This window comes from Tamandua tetradactyla, chromosome X (genome assembly GCF_023851605.1).
Source record: "Tamandua tetradactyla isolate mTamTet1 chromosome X, mTamTet1.pri, whole genome shotgun sequence".
In the NCBI taxonomy this organism is placed as follows: Eukaryota; Metazoa; Chordata; class Mammalia; order Pilosa; family Myrmecophagidae; genus Tamandua; species Tamandua tetradactyla.
In genome coordinates, this window is record NC_135353.1 from 110,670,961 (window position 1) to 110,692,360 (window position 21,400).

Below are 21,400 nucleotides of genomic sequence, written 5' to 3' on the forward strand. Positions count from 1 at the left end.
CTCTTTTTTTTTTTTTTTTTTTTTTTTTTTTTTTTTTTTAAGGAAAGACAGAGAGAAGGAAGGAAGGAAGGAAGAAAGGGAAACATTTTTTTTAAACATTTTCTTGTTTTATTGTATTCTGTTTCTCCGTTTTTGTTACATGGGCTGGGGCCGGGAATCGAACCGAGGTCCTCCGGCATAGCAGGCAAGCACTTTGCCCGCTGAGCCACCGCGGCCCGCCCTATTGCCCTCTTTTTATGGCTTTCTTTCACTTGATAAATGTTCAAAGTGGACTAGTGCACATCTTCCTGGCTTGCCTTAGGGAGGGGCATGGCAGAGTGGTACTACCTAGGTCTTCCCATTCCTCCACAGGAAGGAAAGTTCTGTACTATTCTCATACCCTGAGTGCTCCTTCTCTCAGTCCCGGGCTTTCAGAGGCTCTGTGCAAGTATGTCAGCCCCTCAAAAGAGTTTTTTTTTTTAGTTCCTGAGTACCCCTGAAGCTTAATCTAAAGTTTAGAGTTACAGTGCTATCTCTGAGTATCCTTCAGATTCTGTTATTAAAAAGTAATATTGATCAATGCGGGAGACCCTGATTTGATTCCCAGACCATATACCCACACCCCCCCCCAAAAAGTAATTACATTGAGTTCTGTTTTTCCTTCCCACCCTTTAGACTGGAAAAATTGCTTGATTGAAGAACACTATTTTCATATGTCCCCCTTTCTGGCCCAAACTGCTTCCAAACTGACTTATCTGCCCCTGAATATTTCTGGGGGGATGCAGGGTATCCTATCTCTAACCTTGATTTGAGACTTTTTTGTGCAATGCTGAGATCTTAGCATCAGAATATCAGGGCTGGGCCGTAAGAGATCGTTCTCACGTACCTCCTTTTGTGCCTGGGAAAATTGAGACCCAGAGAGAGGAAGTGACTGGCCCTCCAGTGACATTTTGGCCTAGAGACACTATAATGTAGTGGTCAGAGTGAACAGTCTCTGGAGCCAGAGAGATGGAAGTTTTGTGGATCTGTAGCTAACTACATGGATGCCCTTGGCCTATCATTTGACCCCTCTGAACCTTTGACTATAAAATGGAAACATGAAAATCTACTTCTCAGGGCTATTTATTATGAGGCTCAAAAGAAAAATAGTGATAGTATTATTATAATAATGTCTGACCCATATAGGTGCTCAGTAAATTTTAGTTCTCTTGAGTCCTGAGCCACTGTTCTTTGTCTCATTTTCAAATAGGTACTAAACAAACATATCTGTGCTCATGGCTTTGATGTGGTTTGCTTCGTGTACTGAGTTGTGAGCATACCTACATCAGTCTGCCCACTGAAATGAAAGCTCTTTGAGGTCAGGAGCCAAGTCTGAATTGGCATCTCATACTTCACATACGCTTACCTCTGACCTATCAGTGTCATAATAAAACAGAGGCTGTTGAAAACCTTGTAGAATTGAATTAGCTAGGAGTTGGATGAATTGATGCTTTTTTTTTTGTCTTATTCCATATGGTAAGGAGAAAAAAAAACAATTGTAAGGAGATGAGTGGTTCCCTTTCTCTCTCTTTTATTGTCACCTTTTTTTCCCTCCCATTTTTCCCTCTACTCATCTGGAAATCAGAGACTTCTACCCCTTGCTCAGATTTACTCTTCAGTTACCAGAAAGGTATTGGGAAACTAGATCTTGAGAGACTGGTACAGAAAAAGAAATTGAGAGAGAGAGATTCACAGAGAGAAAGAGACTAAAAGAGGTTGAGGGAGAGAGAGAGGGAGAATACCTCATCACAGTTTAGTACTTCCAGAACCAGAGGATAACTCACATAGAGAGCCTATAGCAATCCAGGGTGGTGGGGCTCATTTGGCTTCAAGGATAAGCAGAAGTAACGGGTCCTTCTAGCTCAGGGAGTTGTAAAGCCTTTAGAGCATTCCCAGGAGGAGTCCTTCTATACCTCCACCTTCCTTCCCCATCAGACTCTTTTTTACCTCCTCCTATCCCAGTCTATGCCCAATCTTGGGTGCCCCTAGGCAGGTGAGAGGGCCAACCCTCCTGCTTGGCTGCCTCTTATCGTTGCATGTCCTTCCCAGGGTGAGGACATCCTAGACAGGAGCTCGGAGCTGATCTACACTGGGGAGATGGCCTGGATCTACCAGCCCTACGGTCGCAACCAGCAGCGGGTCTTCTTCCTGTTTGACCACCAGATGGTCCTCTGCAAGAAGGTAACCCCATCCCATAATTCCCTGAGGAGGCACCAGCCACTCCTTCTCCACCATCCCTAGGCTCCCAGCAAAATGGACATAAACTACTAGAATAGAAGATTAATAGTAATTGCATATCAGGGGCACTGGTGTGGCATGACCATCAGCACCAGGGTTGGCTTGTGGGCATTGAAACTCTTTGAAATTGGCACATTTTATCTAGGGATCTTTTTTGAGAAAAATTATTGCATCATATATAAAGTATGAAATTTGCCATTTTAAGTACACAGTTCAGTGACATTAATTACATTTACAGTGTTGTGCTACTATCACCAATGTTGGTACCATTTTTACCCTCTGCCTTCTCTTTACCTCATGATGTCCCTTCTCACCACCTTCTACTCATAGCTGATAACCAACTGGTTTTTACCATTCATTAAAAATGTTGAAATACTGGTAAACAGTAGCTTCCCTGAACATCTCCCAATTTCTATTCCATGATTTTGGCCACTCCTTGCTCTAACAACCAGCAAAGGACCTCCTACATTTGCCCTGACAGGTAGATGCCATTGTGGTACAGGAATTTCCTTCATATCTCTATCCATTTATTACATAAGGGTCATCACTTACCTGTAACTCCTAACTGTTTTCTCTCCCTTCCTCCTCCACTCTCTGTCGTCCATTTTGGAGAATCTAGCTACTGTCATTGATCCCTGGATGACTCAGTATGAATTTTGGCTTCTTAGCCCTCTCTCATGTTCTCAATCTGATCCTTCCTTAGAGGATACTGTCAACAGATCCTTTCCCTCAAGATAAGGATATCAGGCAAATTTGAACTCTAGGGATTGGTAAGAAATAATTTAGGATTAGTGGAAATAAAAGGAGGCAAAAAGCAAAGAATGCTTAGAGTGACTTTCCAAATTCATCTTCTCACACTTGCCTCTTTTTCTGTTGTCCAGTCCCCCATCCTCTCTCTCACACAGTATGGAATGCCTCTGAAGAGGAGTGCTGAATCACGAGACACTAGTTCGAACACTGTCATTTTTTCCATTCTGGAACATGACCCCTACAATTTTTAAGCCCCCTGTTCTCTGTGTGCGTATGTGTGTGTGTCATATGTTGCTTTCAATCTTTGTCCATTTGCCTTTGACAGTGGATTGAGGGAACAAATTGAGCTTATATTCAGACTACCTCGGGTTTCTTAATGCAATTTTATTGAGATATATTCATGTATCATATAATCATCCAAAGGGTACAATCATTGACTTGCAGTATCATCATATAGTTGTACATTCATCACAACAATTGATTTTTGAACATTTTCATTACTCCAAAAAAAATAAAAATAAAAAAGAACACCCAGAATATCCCATACCCATTATCATCCTATTATTTATTTATTTATCATCTGTTTCCTTACTGATCCATCCATACACTGGATAAAGGCAGTGTCAGTCACAAGGCTTTCATAATCACATGGTCACCCTGTGAAATCTATATAGTTATACATTCATCTTCAAGAATCAAGGCCCCTGGATTACAGTTGAACAGTTTCAGGTATTTCCTTCTAGCTATTTAAATACACAAAAAACTAAGAAGGGATATCTATATATTGCGTAAGAATAACCTCCAGAATGACCTCTTGACTCTGAAATCTCTTAACCACTGAAACTTTACTTTGTTTTATTTCTCTTCGTCCCCCTTTTGGTCAAGATTTTCTCAACCCCATGATGCCAGGGCCAGGCTTGTCTCCAGGAGTCGTGTCCTACATTGTCGGGGTAATTTTATACCCCTGAGAATCATTTCCCATGTAGGGGGAAGGGCAGTGAGTTTACTGCTGAGTTGGCTTAAAGAGAGAGGCTACATCTGAGCAACAAAAGAGTTTCTCTGGGGGTGACTCTTAGGGATAATTACAAGTGGGCTAAGCTTCTACTTCGCAGGAGTAAGTTTCATAAGGGCAAGCTCCAAGATCCAGGGCTTGGCCTATTTAATTGGTAATCTCCAATGCTTGTAAGAATATCAGGAATCCCCCAGGTGGGGAAGTTTAATAGTTCTACATTTTTCCTTAGTCAATCAAGGGGACTTTTGCAAGTATTTTTTATCTTCGGACAAGATTACTCTGGGATATATCAGGACACGACACTAACCTACCTCAGTGTTTTGAGGATAACTTTGGAATGCCAGATCTGGGATCAAATATCCATCTAGATGATGAGGATAATAACTGCCTTGATATGGAGCTGATAAAAGAGAATACTTTTATGATTCTGGACTCGACCAAACACCAAGGCCTCTTCTTAACTCCGTTCACCTCTTCCCAAGACTTCTATTGAATTACGAAGTGGGATTTTTGAGGGTTAATTTAGACAGCCAAGGGAATTCTCAAGGTATCACCCATGTCACCCATGTCACTCATGTGCCCATTCTTCTCACTGAGGCATGTTCATGTTCAGTACAACCAGTCAATTGTTTAAACAATTAAGAAAACTGGTTTATTTTAGGGTCGTCCTACTACCAACTTCTGTTAATTTTTGTCATGAATCAGTTAAGGCTAGGGTTACTTAAAGTGAAATATGGCAATGGAAAGCAGTGGCTACAGGAGCCTGTGCCAGGAGCCCAAATATAGAACAGTGAGGCAAAGGTCAGAATAAAAGAAGAAACAAGATAAACAGTGGTCCCAGTTTAGGAGCCGCAGAACAATGGAAGATCAAGATGGAGCAGTGAAGCAACAACTTGTCAGCTAGTGGCAGTCAATGAAACCAAAAGTCAAGGCAGGGCTGGTGATTCAAAGCAGCCAAGCTGGCAGAATAGGGGAGGCAGGCAAAGGGATAACAGAAAGAAGAATAACTTTGAAGTAGACATAGCCTCCCTCAGAGGGGTCCTTCTTGTTCTAGTGGGAGCCATGGACTTTCTTCCTAGACCAAAGCCAGCCCAGTCTAGGGTATAAAGGCTGTTCTAGGCTATATAATCCACATACCTGGGCCATCTTGACACTGGCTCCCCAGAACATGAACAGCTGCAGCCTGATTTCTCAAAGATCATTAAAGCTATGTCTGATGTTTGTGTTGAGACCATGATTTAGTATTTGCATTTGTTACCTAAAATGGGCCTTGCTACTCAACAAATAGGGGTAAACTTTAGAGAAATGATGATAGGGACCAAAAGAAGGTGTGCAGAGACAAGAAATTTAGTCAGCTCAGTTCATTAGGGATCTCTTGCCATCACTATAAGAAAAACTCTTGACGTAGAGCTGAAAGAAATGGACAATGGCTTGCTGGAGGCTAAGATTCCTTTGACAAAGAAAATCCAAGGGGAAAAAGAAGGGGAATGACTAGGACTAGGGTGAAGCAGCTAAGGTTGTACTTCAGACCCAAAATTTAAATGGATGACCCAAAACTTAGTAGTCCTTATTACAAGAAACAAACATTTTCCATATAATCTGCTGTTTAGCAGGACTGACATGAAATTATAAAAGTAGTTTTATAAATCCTATAATGAGTCAAAGTTGGTTTTTAAAAATGCTCAAGGGGGTGCAAAGGTAGTTCAGTGATAGAATTCTCATCTGCCATGCAGGAGACCTGGGTTCAATTCCTGGACCATGCACTGTTCAAAGCAAACAAACAAAAGAAACCAACAAAAACAAACCAAAAATTCAATGAATGGTGCTGCAATAACAGGATGTTCATATTGAAAAAGATTGAAATGTGACCCCGCCATGTAGCATACAAAAAAAAGTGCTCAAGACAATATTACATTGACTTTAAAGAGCTGTTTAAAGAAAGAAGAATAAAATTGTTAATCTGACAACTCTCTGCTTGAGACAGATGGTTTAGTTAACAGACTCCCTGTCAAGAGAAAGAGAGCATAAACCTGATTGAGCGTGAATCAAAGCCTCAGATACTTAAGGTTATAAGAAAAACCTTACTTTTAAAATGTTTTATTGATATATATTGATATTTATATTGGTATATTCACATACCATGTGTGCCAGTTTGAAAAGGTTTATGTACCCTAGAAAAAACATGTTTTAATCCTAATTAACCTTGTGGAAATGACGGTTTCTTCTAATCTCTATTCAGTACTGTATGTTGGAAGCTTTAATTAGCTTATCTCCATGGAGATGTGTCTCCACCCATTCCAGGTGGGTCTTGATTAGTTTACTGGAATACTATAAAAGATGAAACATTTTGGAGAATGCGGGAGATTCAAAGAGAATAGAGAAGAATGTCAGAGCCATGAGAAAGCCACAACAGAGAATGCTGCAGAAGCGTGAAGCAGAGTCCACCAGCCAGTGACTTTTGGAGATGAAGAAGGAAAACGCCTCCCAGGGAGCTGGAGAGGAAGCTAGTAGATGACACCATGTTCACCATATGCCCTTTCAGCCAAGAGAGAAACCCTGCATGTTCTCCATGTGCCTTTCCACTTGAGAGAAACCCTGAACTTCATTGGCCTTCTTGAGTGAAAGTATCTTTCTCTGGATGCCTTAGATTGGACATTTCTATAGACTTGTTTTAATTGGGACATTTCCATGGCCTGAAAACTTAACTTGCACTTATTAAATTCCCCTTTTTAAAAGCCATTCCATTTCTGGTATATTGCATTCTAACAGCTAGGAAACCAAAACACCATGTAATCATCTAAAGTGTACAATCAGTCAGTCAGTGGTTCACAATATCATAATATAGCTGTGCATTTATAATCACAGTCACACAATCAACTTTTTTTCTTTTGTGTGAAAAATAACATATACACAAAAAAAAGCAATAAATTTCAAAGCGCATCGCAACAGTTGTAGAACAGATTTCAGAGTTTGGTATGGGTGCGGTTCCACAATTTTTAGGTTTTTACTTTTAGCTGCTCTAAGATAATGGAAACTAAAAGAAATATCAATATAATGATTCAGTAATCATACTCATTTGTTAAACCCTACCTTCTCTGTATAACTCCACCATTGCCTTTGATCTTTCAACCACACTTTAGGGGTATTTGGGCTCTGCCATTCTAGGTTTTCCATGTTGGAAGGGGCTGTCAATAATATAGGATAGGGGGATGGAACTAGTTGATGTTCTGGAGAGGCTGGCCCCTCTGCATTTCAGGACTTATCTGGTCCAGGGACCTATCTGGAGGTTGAAGGTTTCTGGAAAGTTACCTTAGTGAATGGAACTTTTGTAGGATTTTAGATAATGCTCTAGAATTTCTTTAGGATTGGCAGGAATGGTTTTGGTTGGGATTTGGCAAGCTATGATAGATAGCACTGTCTAACTGAAGCATGCATAAGAGCAACCTCCAGAGTAGCCTCTCAACTCTATTTGAACTCTCTCAACCACTGATACCTTATTTATTACAATTCTTTTTCCCCATTGGGTCAGGATGGCATTGTTGATCCCACAGTTCCAGGGCCAGGCTCATTCCTGGAAGTCATCTCCCATGTCACCAGGGAGACTTTTACCCCTGGATGTCATGTCCCACATAGCGGGGAGGGTAATGATTTCACTTGCAGAGTTGGGCTTAGAGAGAGAGAGGCCGCTTCTGAGCAACAACAGAGGTCTTCCAGAAGTAACTCTTAGGCTTACTTAAGAGGCTAAGCTTCTCTACTATATACATAAGTTTCACAATAGCAGCCTCAAGATCAAGGGCTTGGCCTACTGATTTGGGTGTCCCTAATGTTTGACACAGTATTGGGGGTTTCCCCAGTGGTAAAGTTTAATAGTTCCATATTTTTTCTCCTATCCCACAAGGGACTTTGCCAATACTTTTTGATTATCTGCTTTATATATTCTGGGATGTATCCAGGCATTACATTCTGCTTTCTTGGGATTTGTAATCTAATGGAATTAAATGTAATGTAGCATATATGTGTGTGTGTGTGTGTGTGTATATCCATATCCACAGGCACTGAAATAATTCTCAGCCATTTCCTTTGGAAGTATCATATGTAAACTCGACAGAATCTGTGGACCCAGGAGATCTTTGAGAACACTATAGATGGGAAAATGTACCAGTTTTCAAATCAGAAAAGAAAAGATACTGGAAAGTACATATTTATAATAAAATAGTAATGACCTAACATTTATTGAGTGCCTCTGTGATTGTAAGAACTTTACACTCACTAACTCAGTTTAATTCTCACAACAACCTGTGAAGTAGGGACTATAATTATTCCCATTTTACGTATATGTAATATAAGTTGTGGATAAATTATAAAGTTTGCTGAAGGTGATACATAGCCAGGAATTAAAGCCAGCCAAGTTGGTTCCAGTTTCCATGCTGGTGACCTGTATGTCTTTATTGCCATTGAACTTGTCAGAATTCTATAAAAGATTATTAAATGATTTGTGAACATTTAGAAGGGGATGCAATGACCCCAGGGGCTCAGCATTGGTTTCCTAAGAGCAAATCATGTCACAACAAACTCAGTTTCTATTTTTCAACTTTTTAGATTAGTTGATGGCAGGATTGCCCCAGATGGGGAGGGTATCTGAATTTTAAGCTTGCGTTTCAGATTCTGCCATGATTTCTTCACAGACAGAAACAATGTGAAATAGTAGATCAAGCATTAACTTTGTGATCAGATAATTCTGGGCTCAAATTCTACTTCCAGCACTAACAGTATGATTTCAAGCAAGCGGCTATTTACTTGCTATGCTACCATTTTATCATCTATAAAATGGGGATAATAGCTACTCCATAGGATTACTGGGAAGATTAAATGAGATCAATGCATGTGAAAATGCCTATTACTGTATTTGGCACCTAGTAGTGCTCATTAATCTTAGTCTCCCTCCGCCCCCACAAAGAACCAGGCAGCCTGATGAAGTAGCAAAGTCCCATCACTAGAAGTACCCCAAAACAGGCTGGATAAAAGATATTCGTTTGTCCTGAGGTGTCAAAAGACTCCAAAATTATCATTTCAGGAAGAAAATAACAAAACCCATGAATAACTCAAATGACAAGGCATTTAGACCTGTTAGAGCTAATATAGGAAAGACTGAAGCACAAGCGATCACTTGTCCAACCACTAAATTCCCATCCAATACTTAATATTCTCTAAATTCCAAGTCAATCATACAAAACTTTCTCATTTAATATATTACAAGTTGAGAGTTGACCAAACACTCAGAACAGCTTTTTCAGTGTGTGTATGTGTGTGTGACTGAATATATATATATATATATATATATATGAAGGTACTTTTAAAGTAAAAATTACAGTGAGTGGGAAAAGATACCAGTGGCTTCTAATTATGTGACACCTTTAACTTTTACTTTCCCCACTCCTACTTTTATTTTGAAAAATGTAGATAAGACTGTTCTCTTTCTTTGTAACCCCCTGGAATGGCTGTATACTCCTTTGTGTCATTTGAGTGCCTTGTCATTTGAGTTATTCATGGGTTTTGTTATTTTCTTCCTGAAATCATAATTTTGGAGTCTTTTGAGACCTTAGGGCGAACCCCCACTACCTTTTATACTTTTATTCCCCTTTTACTTTTCACTGAAGAAGAGGCTACCCCCTCCCTTAGCTGACCATCTGTAAATATTCCCTCAGCCCTGTGGTTGCCCCTAACAACCTTTTCCCAGCATCCTCTCTCTTTATTTGTGCCAGTCTAAACATGCTCTGCTGTCCTTTGTAACATCGCTGCTCAGTATATCTGTTGCTTTCACCATATTCTGAGGATATCAGAACCAAAAAGAGTGTAATGATATTGAAACAAGGACTTTTGTTCAGGAAACTTTCTGCATTTGGTCCCTTTCTTCTTGCAACGAAGGGCCAGACTTGGAAGGGGAGGTGTGGTAGTTAGATTCAGTTGTCAACTTGGCCAGGTGAGCTTACCTAGTTCTGTTGCTCCGGACATGAGCCAATGGTATGTGAACCTCATCTGTTGCTGATTTACATCTGCAGTCGGCTAGGAGGCAGGCCTGCTGCAATGAAGGACGTTTGACTTAATTGGCTGGTGCTTAAATGAGAGAGAGCACAACATAGCACAGCCTAAGCAGCTCAGCATTCCTCATCTCAGCACTAGCAGCTCAGCCCAGGCCTTTGGAGATGCAGAAAGAAGTAACCCCGGGGAAAGTTGTTGGAATCCAGGGGCCTGGAGAGAAGACCAGCAGAGACCATCCTGTGCCTTCCCACGTATGAGAGAACCTCAGTGGAAAGTTAGCTTCCTTTCCTCTGAAGAACTAACAAAATAAATCCCCTTTTATTAAAAGCCAGTCCGTTTCTGGTGTGATACATTCCGGCAGCTAGCAAACTAGAACAGGAGACATTTGGAATAACTCCGAAGGACAACAGTGAACAGACCTGAAGGTAGAGCAGAACAAATATGGAGATTTGAAACCAGAACACCTGGATCCTAGACTCTGTTCTATCTCTTTCTAATTTATGTAATCTTGTATTAGTCCTTTAACTATTCAGGTCCTTATTTCCCTCAATGTCAAATCAGGCTGATGATAAAAACACTTTCTATCCTGATAACCTATGTTCTCGAATTCAGTTCTCAGAGTTTGCTCATTATAGTTAGTTTATGTTAATGAGACCACACAGTATTTGTCCTTTCATTTCTGGCTTATTTCACTCAACATAATGGCCTCAAAGTTCATTCACCTAGTTCCATGCCTCATGACTTCAGTCCTTCTTGCTGTTGCTGAATAGTCTGATATGTGCATACACCACAGTTTGCCCTTTGGTTTATCAGTTGATTTACCCTTAGACCACCTCTGTCCCTTGGAAATTGTGAATAATTGTGCCATAAACACAAGTGTGCAAATGCCTATTTATGTCCCTACTTTCAATTCTTACAAGTTATGCCGGTTTGAAAGTATTATGTATCCCAGAAAAGCCATATATTAATCCTGATTCAGTCTTATGGAGGCAGCCATTTCTTCTAACCCTGATTTAATACTGTGGGATGGAAACTTTTGATTAGATTATCTCCATGGAGAGGTGACGCACCCAATTTTGGGTGTGACCCTTTGATTAGATGGAGATGTGACTCTACCCTTTCCAGGTAGGTCTTGATTAGTTTACTGGAATCCTTTAAAAGAGGAAACACTTAGGAGAGAGTCAGAAATGACAGAAGCATCAAAGCTAATAGAAACTTCACAGCAGATGTGTTAGTTAGATTCAGTTGTCAACTTGGCCAGGTGAGCATACCTAGTCTTGTTGCTGCGGATATAAGCCAATGGTACGTGAACCTCATCTGTTGCTAATTACATCTGCAGTCGGCTAGGAGGCGTGTCTGCTGCAATGAGTGACCTTTGACTTAATTGGCTGGTGCTTAAATGAGAGATCGCAACGTAGCACAGCTAAGCAGCTCGGCATTCCTCATCTCAGCACTAGCAGGTCAGCCCAGGGCTTTGGAGATGCAGAAAGAAGTCACCCCAGGGAAAGTTGTTGGAACCCAGGGGCCTGGAGAGAAGACCAGCAGAGACCATCCTGTGCCTTCCACGTAAGAAAGAACCTCAGTGCAAAGTTAGCTGCCTTTTCTCTGAAGAACTAACAAAATAAATTCCCTTTTATTAAAAGCCAGTCCATCTCTGGTGTGTTGCATTCCGGCAGCTAGCAAACTAGAACAGCAGAGCTGGCACAGATGCTGACACATGTAGAACAGAGACAAGGATATTTGGAAATGTTTGGAGCCCAGGAGATGTCACCATGGATGCTACACAAGTGAGAACCTAGAGAGAGCCAAGGGAAGCCAAGAGATGAAAGCCGGACCTGGAGAAGCAAAGTGAGGAACCTCCACAGAAACAGAGGCTGAAAGCAATGAAACCAAGAGCAAGGGGCCAGCAGATGCCAGCCATGTAACTTCACAGCTGACAGAGGTGTTCTAGACCCATCGACCCTTCTTGAATAAAGGTAACCTCTTATTGGTGCCTTAATTTGGACACTTTCACTTCCTTAGAACTGTAAACTGGTAAGTTATTAAATTCCCTCTTTTAAAAGCCATTCCAGTTCTGGTATATCACATTCTGGCAGCTTACAAACTCACAGAAGTATATACCTTGCAGCATCATGTGGCGATCCTATACTTAGCCTCCTGTGGAACCACCACACTGCCCTCCAGTGGGGCTGCACCATTCTTCTTCCCTACTAACAGTGAATAGTTATATCTCTCCCTCCACTTCTTCTCCAGCACTTCTTTCTGCCTGTTTATTTATGTATGTATTTATTTATTTATTTATTACATGGCAGGCACTGAGAATCGAACCCTGGTCTCTGGCATGGCAGGCGAGAATGCTGCTGCTGCGCCATCATCACACTCCCCTTTTTGTTTATTTTTTAAAAGTTTTATTCACACACCATACAATCCATCCTAAGTGTAAGATCAGTGGCTCCCGGTATAAACACATAGTTATACATTCACCACCACCATAATATGTATAAGAACGTTTCCATTTCTTCTGCAAAGAGGAAAAAAAGGAGAAACAACAAGAACTCTATACCCCTCCTTTCAATCCCCCATCAAGAGGGATTTAATGGGCTATGAAACACTTCTCAGGGAGCAAGATAGGTCAGCACTATATTTAGCAGACAAAGCTGGCCTCATGTCCTTGGAACTTCATATTTTTATTCGAGTTTTAAAGCCATTCTACGAGGTAGAGATGACTCTCCTCACTTTACAGTTGAGAATATTGAGGCTCGGAGAGGTTAGGTTAGTCAAGACCACACAATTAGTAGGTTAAGCAGCTATGACTCAAATTCAGGGTTTTGGACTCTACCACACTCTTTCCACTGTTCCATGCTGCTCAGTGGGCATAGCCACCTTTTATGATTGGACTTCCTGACTAGTGGATCATTCTTAATCATTCCTGTCACATACCCACACATGGCTTATATAATCTGGTGCTTGAAAACTCACATTCAACCATCTGGAGAGCTAGCAAGATAGGCAAGAGGAGAGTTTCAATAACACATCTCTCTGGCTGTGTTTTCCCACCATAGAGGCAGATATTCTCTAGTTTCTTGTTAGCCTTAAATATCTAAAGAAGCAATAGGATGATACATTTAGTGCAGCTCCAGGATCTTGTACATGCTTTCCAACTTGGAAGCAAGCAAATGTGTTGAAGGCGGACAATAAATATGACATATCAGCTAGGGGGCAAGGAAGCAGCAAGCTAAAGTTAAGAACAGAAGAAGCTTTGAACTGCCTGTGTTTTAGCTGTGTGCTCTAGACCTGCTTTCCAGTTTCTTGCTTGATATATACTATAAGGCAGAGTTCAAATCCTTTGCAAGTTCAATTTAGATTATATCCATCCATTCTCCTCAGCTTGTCCATTCTTGTAATTAAATTAGCCTGACAGGCTCACTTTTTACATGTGTCTCTTACAAGGTATGCCTGAGGAAGTCAGTGCCTGGGAGTCACCCCATCCTTTTGGTTGAGAATGAGTTTTTTTATTTTGAACATAGCAAAAGGAAAACCAGCTGCTGAAAGAGGCTTGGGGCAGTGTTGTCCCCCTCTGTAGAGCTGACCTCTTCTGCTCTTGTGGACTTGATACTGGGGGCACCCAACATATAAGACTTCATCTGTACTTTCGGTTTATTTATATGCGCTATCATTATGGGAGGAAAAAGAACAATGTTTGTTGGTTATTTTTTTATTTAATCCAATAGCACTGACATTTATTCATTCATGTTAAGTCATCTGAAATGATATCTGGGGCATTTAAATGCTCATTAATGTAAATGACTGAACAAATCCATTTCAGCAGATACTTACAATTCCACATAGTAAGTCACTTCAACACGGCCTCATGACAACTCTCACACCAAAACAGTATTTTATTCTGTAAATTTTGACCCATTATTGCTCCTGTGTTATGGTTGTATCATCTGTCAAGTGTACAAAGTGAAGAAAAATTTTAGTTAAATGGGGGGTTGCAGTGGGAAAACAGATTTCCATATACAGGTTTAAGTAAAACTGCTGGGTCCCAAGTCCTTCTTTGAACTCTAGGGCTGCCAATAGCATGTGCAGCACACTACAGCTACACTATCTGATTAGCTTATTAATTTTGCATAAATAGAACCAATCAATGTGCCAACCTGTAATAGACTGTGCACTTTAACTGAACATGGCAAAATATTCACTCTTTCGAACGTTACTCATCATTTGATGTCAAACAATGAAGCAAATCCCAACAGTATATACAAAAAAACAGTTTTACATTTACAAAAGATTGTTTCACATGCTGATTAATCCAGGCAGCTAACTCATTGGTTTATGCAACTTTATTGAAGAAAAATAAATCAATTACTAGCAGAGTTGATCACTCATCCATTGACAACTTGCATCATTTATTCGGTGCTACATTAAACAGTGTATTGGAAGATAAATTAACTAATAGCTCCAAGCTTCCTAACAATTTAGGTGAAAATTGCAAAATGTTTGAGACCCTACTTTGGAATACAAAGGGTGTTTGACTTCCAATTTCCATTCTCTGTAGAACAAGAACAGGTCATTCTTTTATTGACATGCATAAAATACATTTTCTGTTCTGCTGATGCTGTAAATTCAATACCAGTTCTCCAGCCACATCAGTTATGAGCATAATGTCTATCACGTAACCTCAAATTTCTAACAGTGGAAGGCTTAAACAAGAATGGATGCTGCTATAGAGTAATGCTGTTTCCTTTGATGTGACAACTGAACATCCATCTCCCTCCCCCTCAGATGATTTCTTCAGCATGTTAGAGCAATGAGGAATGGTTTTAGTGTCATAACCAAGTTAGAGTGAAGACATAGACCACATAATACCCATGCTCCATGTTTTGAAAAATTCTGACTCTTGGGCAACTGTTCTTTTGTAACTACTTTACAGTTTCTAAAAGCAGTTGTTGTCCAAAGCGGGAAGAACTTAAGTCTTCTCAGATGAGTATGTGAATGAATGGAGGTAGGTAAACAAAAAATAAAATTGAAAAAGATGAGGTCTGATAGGGGAGCAGCCAGATAAGAAAATCAAAAAAGGAACAGTAATTTAAAGTGTATTATAGCTATAATGCAGGTCTTTCTGACTTTAAGGTAGCATCACATGGCATACTTCGAGTCCATTCCCAAGATATTCTGTTGTACTTATCTCTGTTGTTTTATAGATCTGTGTAATCTCTGGCACTAGGGTGTTATCTGGGTTCGGATTATATAGCAGTGAACAAATGAATAAAAGAACTTTAGAAATAGTTAAAGCAGGAGACCACTGTGATCTTGGACTATCGAGACAAATGCTGCCATTACCGTTAATATTTAGATGATAAATTCTTGCCGTAAATGCAACCTTAGATGGTTTGAAGGGGTAGTCTCTGGGAAAATGAATTGTCAAAAAGAATATACTGCCTTGATATGGGCTGTCATTAGGTCCCATAATTGTGGCTTGCCAAAGAAACATATCATCCCCAATTGGACCTGTAGAACATTGTACTGGGGAATCATGGGCCAAATCACTAAGTTCTTTATTAATTCATTTCTGAGCCACAGTCTGTGCTTTTCGTCTGGCTCTCTACTATTTTGGTGTGCGCTCAAAGGGCCGGCCAAAACTCTTGATTATCAGGGCAGTGGGCAAGAATTGTGTCTTCCTCTCACACCAGTTCTGCCAAACACAGACACAGAGGGGCCAGGGCCTTCCTGTAGCTGCGGCCTCGGACTCCTCCCCGCACGGCAACTAATGCCTCCCTGGCCCTGTGGGGCTCACGGCAGATACCTGTGTTGGTTATTTTTTGCAAAGCATTTCAACACCTGTGTTTCCCAGCCTAGGGTTTCAAGATTCACAGAGCTATGTTGGGAATCCTTGAAGACAGCCCTCCCCAGCCCTATTGAAGAGCACAAGTGAACATGGTTTAGTGTTCAGGATGAAGAGTTAGGACTGAGAATACAGTGGACAAAGGCAGATCTTTTACAAGTGGCCTGCACCAGAGAATAAAGGTGTGTCACGCAATTCAGTAGAGTGGGAATGTTTTAACTGAATTGTAAAATGTTAATAAAAATTAGTATGCATTTCTGACTCTGTCAGATTGCCTAACAAAAAACAGAATGCAAGTGGAAGAGGGGAATTGGCAGGGAAAGGTTTCTGCTACTAGTAGAGGACACCTGCCAGAATAAGGCTCTCAGGGATATTCCTAGGCCGGGCTTGGCCATAACACATGGCCCATGTGGCCTGCAGTGGATGTGCTCTCAGAGAAGCATAAGGGAAGTGCTGAGAGGAGGATGTGCTGAAAGACCACTCATAGACAGTTACTTATTAGGGCTGAAATTCCATAGGCCATAGCTCATTCCATCAATCCCTCTTGTTTTTCTTTTTTCAATTTTCAACTTATGAAATAGATGACATTAAAAAAGATATCCAAATAACATAATGATAAAATAATATAATAATATAATGAGTACCCAGTATATGAAAATCCAAGAGCAAATAGTTCATTACAAATACAGCCTGATTCTCATAGCACCATCCTTCCCTTCCACTATTCTGCTTCTTTTCCTTTTTCCCATCCTCCTTCCTCTCTCATCTTTCCCTATTCTCCACTCTGTATTCTCTTAAGTTTTGCATATATCATTGCCATGCATTTCTTTATAATTTCATACACATATATGTATCCCTAAACATTATGTAGCATTGATTTCTGTGTTTTCAAACCTTATATAAGTGGATAGGTACTGATGAAATGAAACTATATCAAAAGGAAACTAAGGGAATGATGAGCATGGGATTTAGTATGAGGTTGCCTTGTAGTCCTAGCTTCTAGTGAGTTTTATGATACCACATTACTTAAAATAAGTAAATATACAGGTAAGAGCACCATGCATGAACCAGTGATGGGTATCCATAATCAGAAATTATAAATTCTGTGTATTCGAGAGCAAGACAATAACAGAATCAAATTAGCATACTGTTTGTATCTGTCTACAAATTCTGTTTTTCTTACCAAAACTTGTGAGTTTCATACAGGTTGCTATGTGAAACTCTTCATTACTTTCGCCCCTGTTGCTCTTGCCTGACTAGCTTTGTTTGAAAAATCTCCAAAGTGCTAAGTGTTAGACCTTTTCCAGCTGGCAGTCTGTGGCCATCTAGCTGCACTTACCACTCCTGCCCCCTCTGATATCCAGATTTCACTGGTCTGCTTGGATTCCTGAGCATGCTTCAAGCAACAAGTCAGCTCATTTCATGACACTGACAGGCTTGCCAATTTTTAGAAAAGGAAAAGGCCCTACTAGTGATGCTTTTGTGCCTTACTGCTTCTTACTTTCTATCTGCAGTCTTGCAAAACATAAGGATCAATACTTGGGTGTGAGACAGACTCTTTGGATATGGGTCAGAGGCTTTCTCTAGTTACATCTAGTTAACTGATGTGTCAGTGTTGAGCTTGCTAGCTAATCTGCCCAAATTTAGATGAAACCCAACTCCCATTCATACTCCAAAACATTGGCAGTGTTAGCATCCTGCTGTGCCTATATGCCAGCTCTCCTGGTACCCACCCTTCACATATGTCCAACCAAAAGCCTTCTCTTCCTTTATACCTAGGACCTGATCCGGAGAGACATCCTGTACTACAAAGGCCGCATTGACATGGATAAATACGAGGTGGTTGACATTGAAGATGGCAGAGATGATGACTTCAATGTCAGCCTGAAAAATGCCTTCAAGCTTCACAACAAGGAGACAGAGGAGATACATTTGTTCTTTGCCAAGAAACTAGAGGAGAAGATACGCTGGCTTAGAGCTTTCAGAGAAGAGAGGAAAATGGTACAGGAAGATGAAAAAATTGGTAAGTGCCTTGAGAGGAGAAAGAATATGACTAGGAAGAATATAGAGTATTTGTATTGGTTTTCATTTTTCTAGAGCAGAGGGAAGATATTTTTGCAAACTTGCCTGAGCCACTTTGGTGGTTTCCTATTATTAGGTTCTTTTGGATACCTGCTGTCAGGGGTAGATGAAGATTATAGGTTGGCCTCTCTTGTAATCTCATTACCAGATCCAATTACACTAAGAGCAAGCCTGAGACTGGATTCTGTAAATAAACACATACTAATTAGCAAACAGATGCAAAGCAAGCATACATTCTGTTCTGTAATCTCAACGAAGTCCCACCTCTATGTATTTAGGTACATGACAACATCTTTCGAGAGGTAATCAAAGCAGAGTTGGTAATATTATAGTGGCGAGATTCAGCTAACTTTCTCTTCAGAGTCTGGTGACAAAATTCTCTTATAATGGCCCAGACATTTTGTAATCTTAAGCTTCAGGTTCCTTTCTGAATGGTATAAGGTTATGGGGTTCACGAGATTCCTTTTTTTTTCTCTTTTAAATTTTTTTTATTGTATACTATAACATATATACAAAGCAAAGAAATAAAAAAGCAATAGTTTTCAATGCACTCTTCAAAAAGTGGTTACAGGATCGATCCCAGAGTTTGTCATGAGCTACCATACAATCCTCTCGTATTTTTCCTTCTAACTGCTCCAGAATATAGGAGGCTAGAGGGCTTAAATACTTTTTTATCATCACAATCGACTTTTTTCCCTTCTATTTTTCTGAACAATAACATATATATGGAAAAGCTATAAATTTCAAAGCACAGCAAGGCAATTAGTTGTAGAACATGTTTCAGACTTTGACATGGGTTACAATTTCACAATTTTAGGTTTTTACTTCTAGTTGCTCTAAAATGCTGAAGACTAAAAGAGATATCAGTTTGATGATTCAGCATTCACATTCATTTGTTGAGTCCCATCTTCTCTATGTAATTCCACCATCACCTTTGATCTTTCCATACCTCTCTTTGGGGTTGTTTGGGCTATGGCAATTCTAAATTTTTGCTATTGGAAGGGTCTGTCACTAATATGGGGTAGGGAGTTGGAACTATCTGATGTTCTGGAGAGGCTAGTCTAGGTTTCAGGACTTATCTGGGACCAGGGACCCACCTGGAGGTTGTAGGTTTCTGGAAAGTTACTCTAGTACCTGGAACCCTTGTGGAATCTTATATATTGTCCTGGGTGTTCTTTAGGATTGGCTGGAATGGTCCTGGTTGGGGATTTGCAGGTTATGATAGAGTAGCAAGTCTACATGAAGCTTGCATAAGAGCAACCTCCAGAGTAGCCTCTTGACTCTATTTGAACTCTCTCTGCCACTGATACTTTATTAATTACACTTATTTTCCCCCTTTTGGTCAAGATGTAATTGTTGATCCCATGGTGCCATGTCAGGATTCATGCCTGGGAGTCATCTCCCACGTTGCCAGGGAGACTTTAACTCCTGGATGTCATGTCCCATGTAGGGGGGAGGGCAATGATTTCACTTGCAGAGTTGGGCTTAGAGAGATTGAGGCCACATCTGAGCAACAACGGAAATCCTCCAGAAGTAACTCTTACACATGCCTATAGGTGGTCTAAGCTTCTCTGCTACGTACATAAGCTTCACAAGAGTAAGCCTTATGATGGAGGGCATGGCGTATTAATTTGGGTATCCCTAAGGTATAACACAGTATCGGGGGATTCCCTGATGGTAAGGTTTATAGTTCCATAGTCTTTCTCCCCTCCCTCAAGGGACTTTACCAATACTTTTTGATTATCTGCTTAATATACTCTAGGATGTTTCCAGGCATTGCAATAAGCTATACAGGATTAAAGGACCTCTTTCTTATTCTGTGCTTCCTGTGTTTCAGTGTTCAAATGAGCTATACAGATAGGTTGAATTGGATTATGCACTACAGAAAATTTCAGTTCCTGATCAAATAAGCCTTTCTTCCATTGGTTCTAAAATATAGACACTGTCTTGCTTACCCTATGTTCTGAATTATTTTAACCACAACCTGTTCGGCTTCATTCTTATCTCTAAATTTCATGTTATATATATGAAACAGCCTCTCAAAATCCAGAAATAATAATCCTCTCTGGACTTAACGTGTCTGCTCTAAAAGCTTACAATCTAGGTCCCTGATTTCTTATAAGCATTTTCTAAAGGTGATGGTACCATTGTTGTTTTTTTTGTTTCTGCCTTATTTTGTCTCACCAAATGTTCTACATAGTCATTCACGTTATGCATGCCTCACAGCATTGTTCCTCTTTGTAGCAGTACAACCTTCATTCATAAATATACACCATCATTCACCAATCTACTTCTCCATCAGTGCATCAACCACTTGCATTCGTCAGGCATCATGTAGAGGATCCAAAGTCCACAGTCCATCAATGTGGTCAATTTTAGGTAATTTCATTGTTCCCAAGAGAAAGCAAACCAATAGACATGCCCTCACCAAATAGGAAATCCAAACCTCCTCTTAAATCTTGTCCCTCACCCCATTATTTAACTCTGCTGTTGTCATGGTAGTGGTAATGGTTTCCTGTTGAACATAGCTCATAGCATGCAAGCAATTTTCCCCCTGTACCCTGGACTCAAGCATTCTTTGTAAAAGAATCATATCCTTGAAGTAATTCTTACTAGAACTCATTCATATTTCTAATGTGAGCCAGTGGGACATGTAGGTTTATGCAACCCCTTTCAATCTTGTTCATCTTCAATATAGTAATATTACTTCTAGACACACTAGAGAATCACCTTCACTCCTATCTATTCCCTTACATTGGAGTTCGACCCCATTAGCTAACGGTTCACTCATCTGTAGCTTCTATGTATCTCTAAGTCCCCTATGTTCTGTATTATAAGCCTCTGATTGTACCTTTATGCTGGTCATAAAAGTGAAATCATACAGTATCTGTCCTTTTGTGTCTGGCTGATTTTGCTCAGCATTATGTTGTCAAGGCTCATCCATCTTCTCGTGTGCGTCAGGATGTCATTTTGTCTTACTGCTGCATAATATTCCATTGTATGTATGTACCACATTTTGTTGATCCACTCATCTGTTGATGGACATTTGGTTTGTTTCCATCTTTTGGCGATTGTGAATAATGCTGCTATGAACATCGGTGTGTAAATGTCTGTTTGTGTTGTTGCTCTTGGCTCTTCTGGATGTATACCAAGTAGTGCTATTGCTGGGTCATGGGGCAACTCGATATTTAGTTTCCTAAGGAACCGCCAAACAGTCTTCCATAGTGGATGCACCATTATACATTCCCACCAGCAGTACATAAGTGTCCCAGTTTCTCCACATCCTCTCAAATATTTATAGTTTCCTGTTTGTTTAATAGCAGCCATTCTTATAGGTGTGAGGTGGTATCACATTGTAGTCTTGATCTTCATTTCCCTTATAGCCAGTGAAAATGAGCATCTCTTCATGTGCT

At 40.3% G+C, this 21,400-nt stretch overlaps 1 protein-coding gene and 1 pseudogene across 9 annotated transcripts in view; one reads left to right on the plus strand and one right to left on the minus strand.

Moving 5' to 3' along the window:
* The window catches only part of ARHGEF9 (Cdc42 guanine nucleotide exchange factor 9), a 187,943-nt gene that overhangs the window by 138,044 nt on the left and 28,499 nt on the right, over positions 1-21,400 (plus strand). For 8 of the 9 annotated variants that reach the window (XM_077146102.1, XM_077146110.1, XM_077146107.1 and 5 more), the window contains 2 exons: positions 2,068-2,199; positions 17,685-17,928. In XM_077146102.1, coding sequence (XP_077002217.1) covers positions 2,068-2,199; positions 17,685-17,928 — 376 coding nt within the window. The remainder of the gene's footprint in view (positions 1-2,067; positions 2,200-17,684; positions 17,929-21,400) is intronic. The other variant, XM_077146108.1, reaches the window with a different exon arrangement.
* On the minus strand, positions 15,123-20,562 carry LOC143671130 (ubiquitin-conjugating enzyme E2 D3-like; annotated as a pseudogene).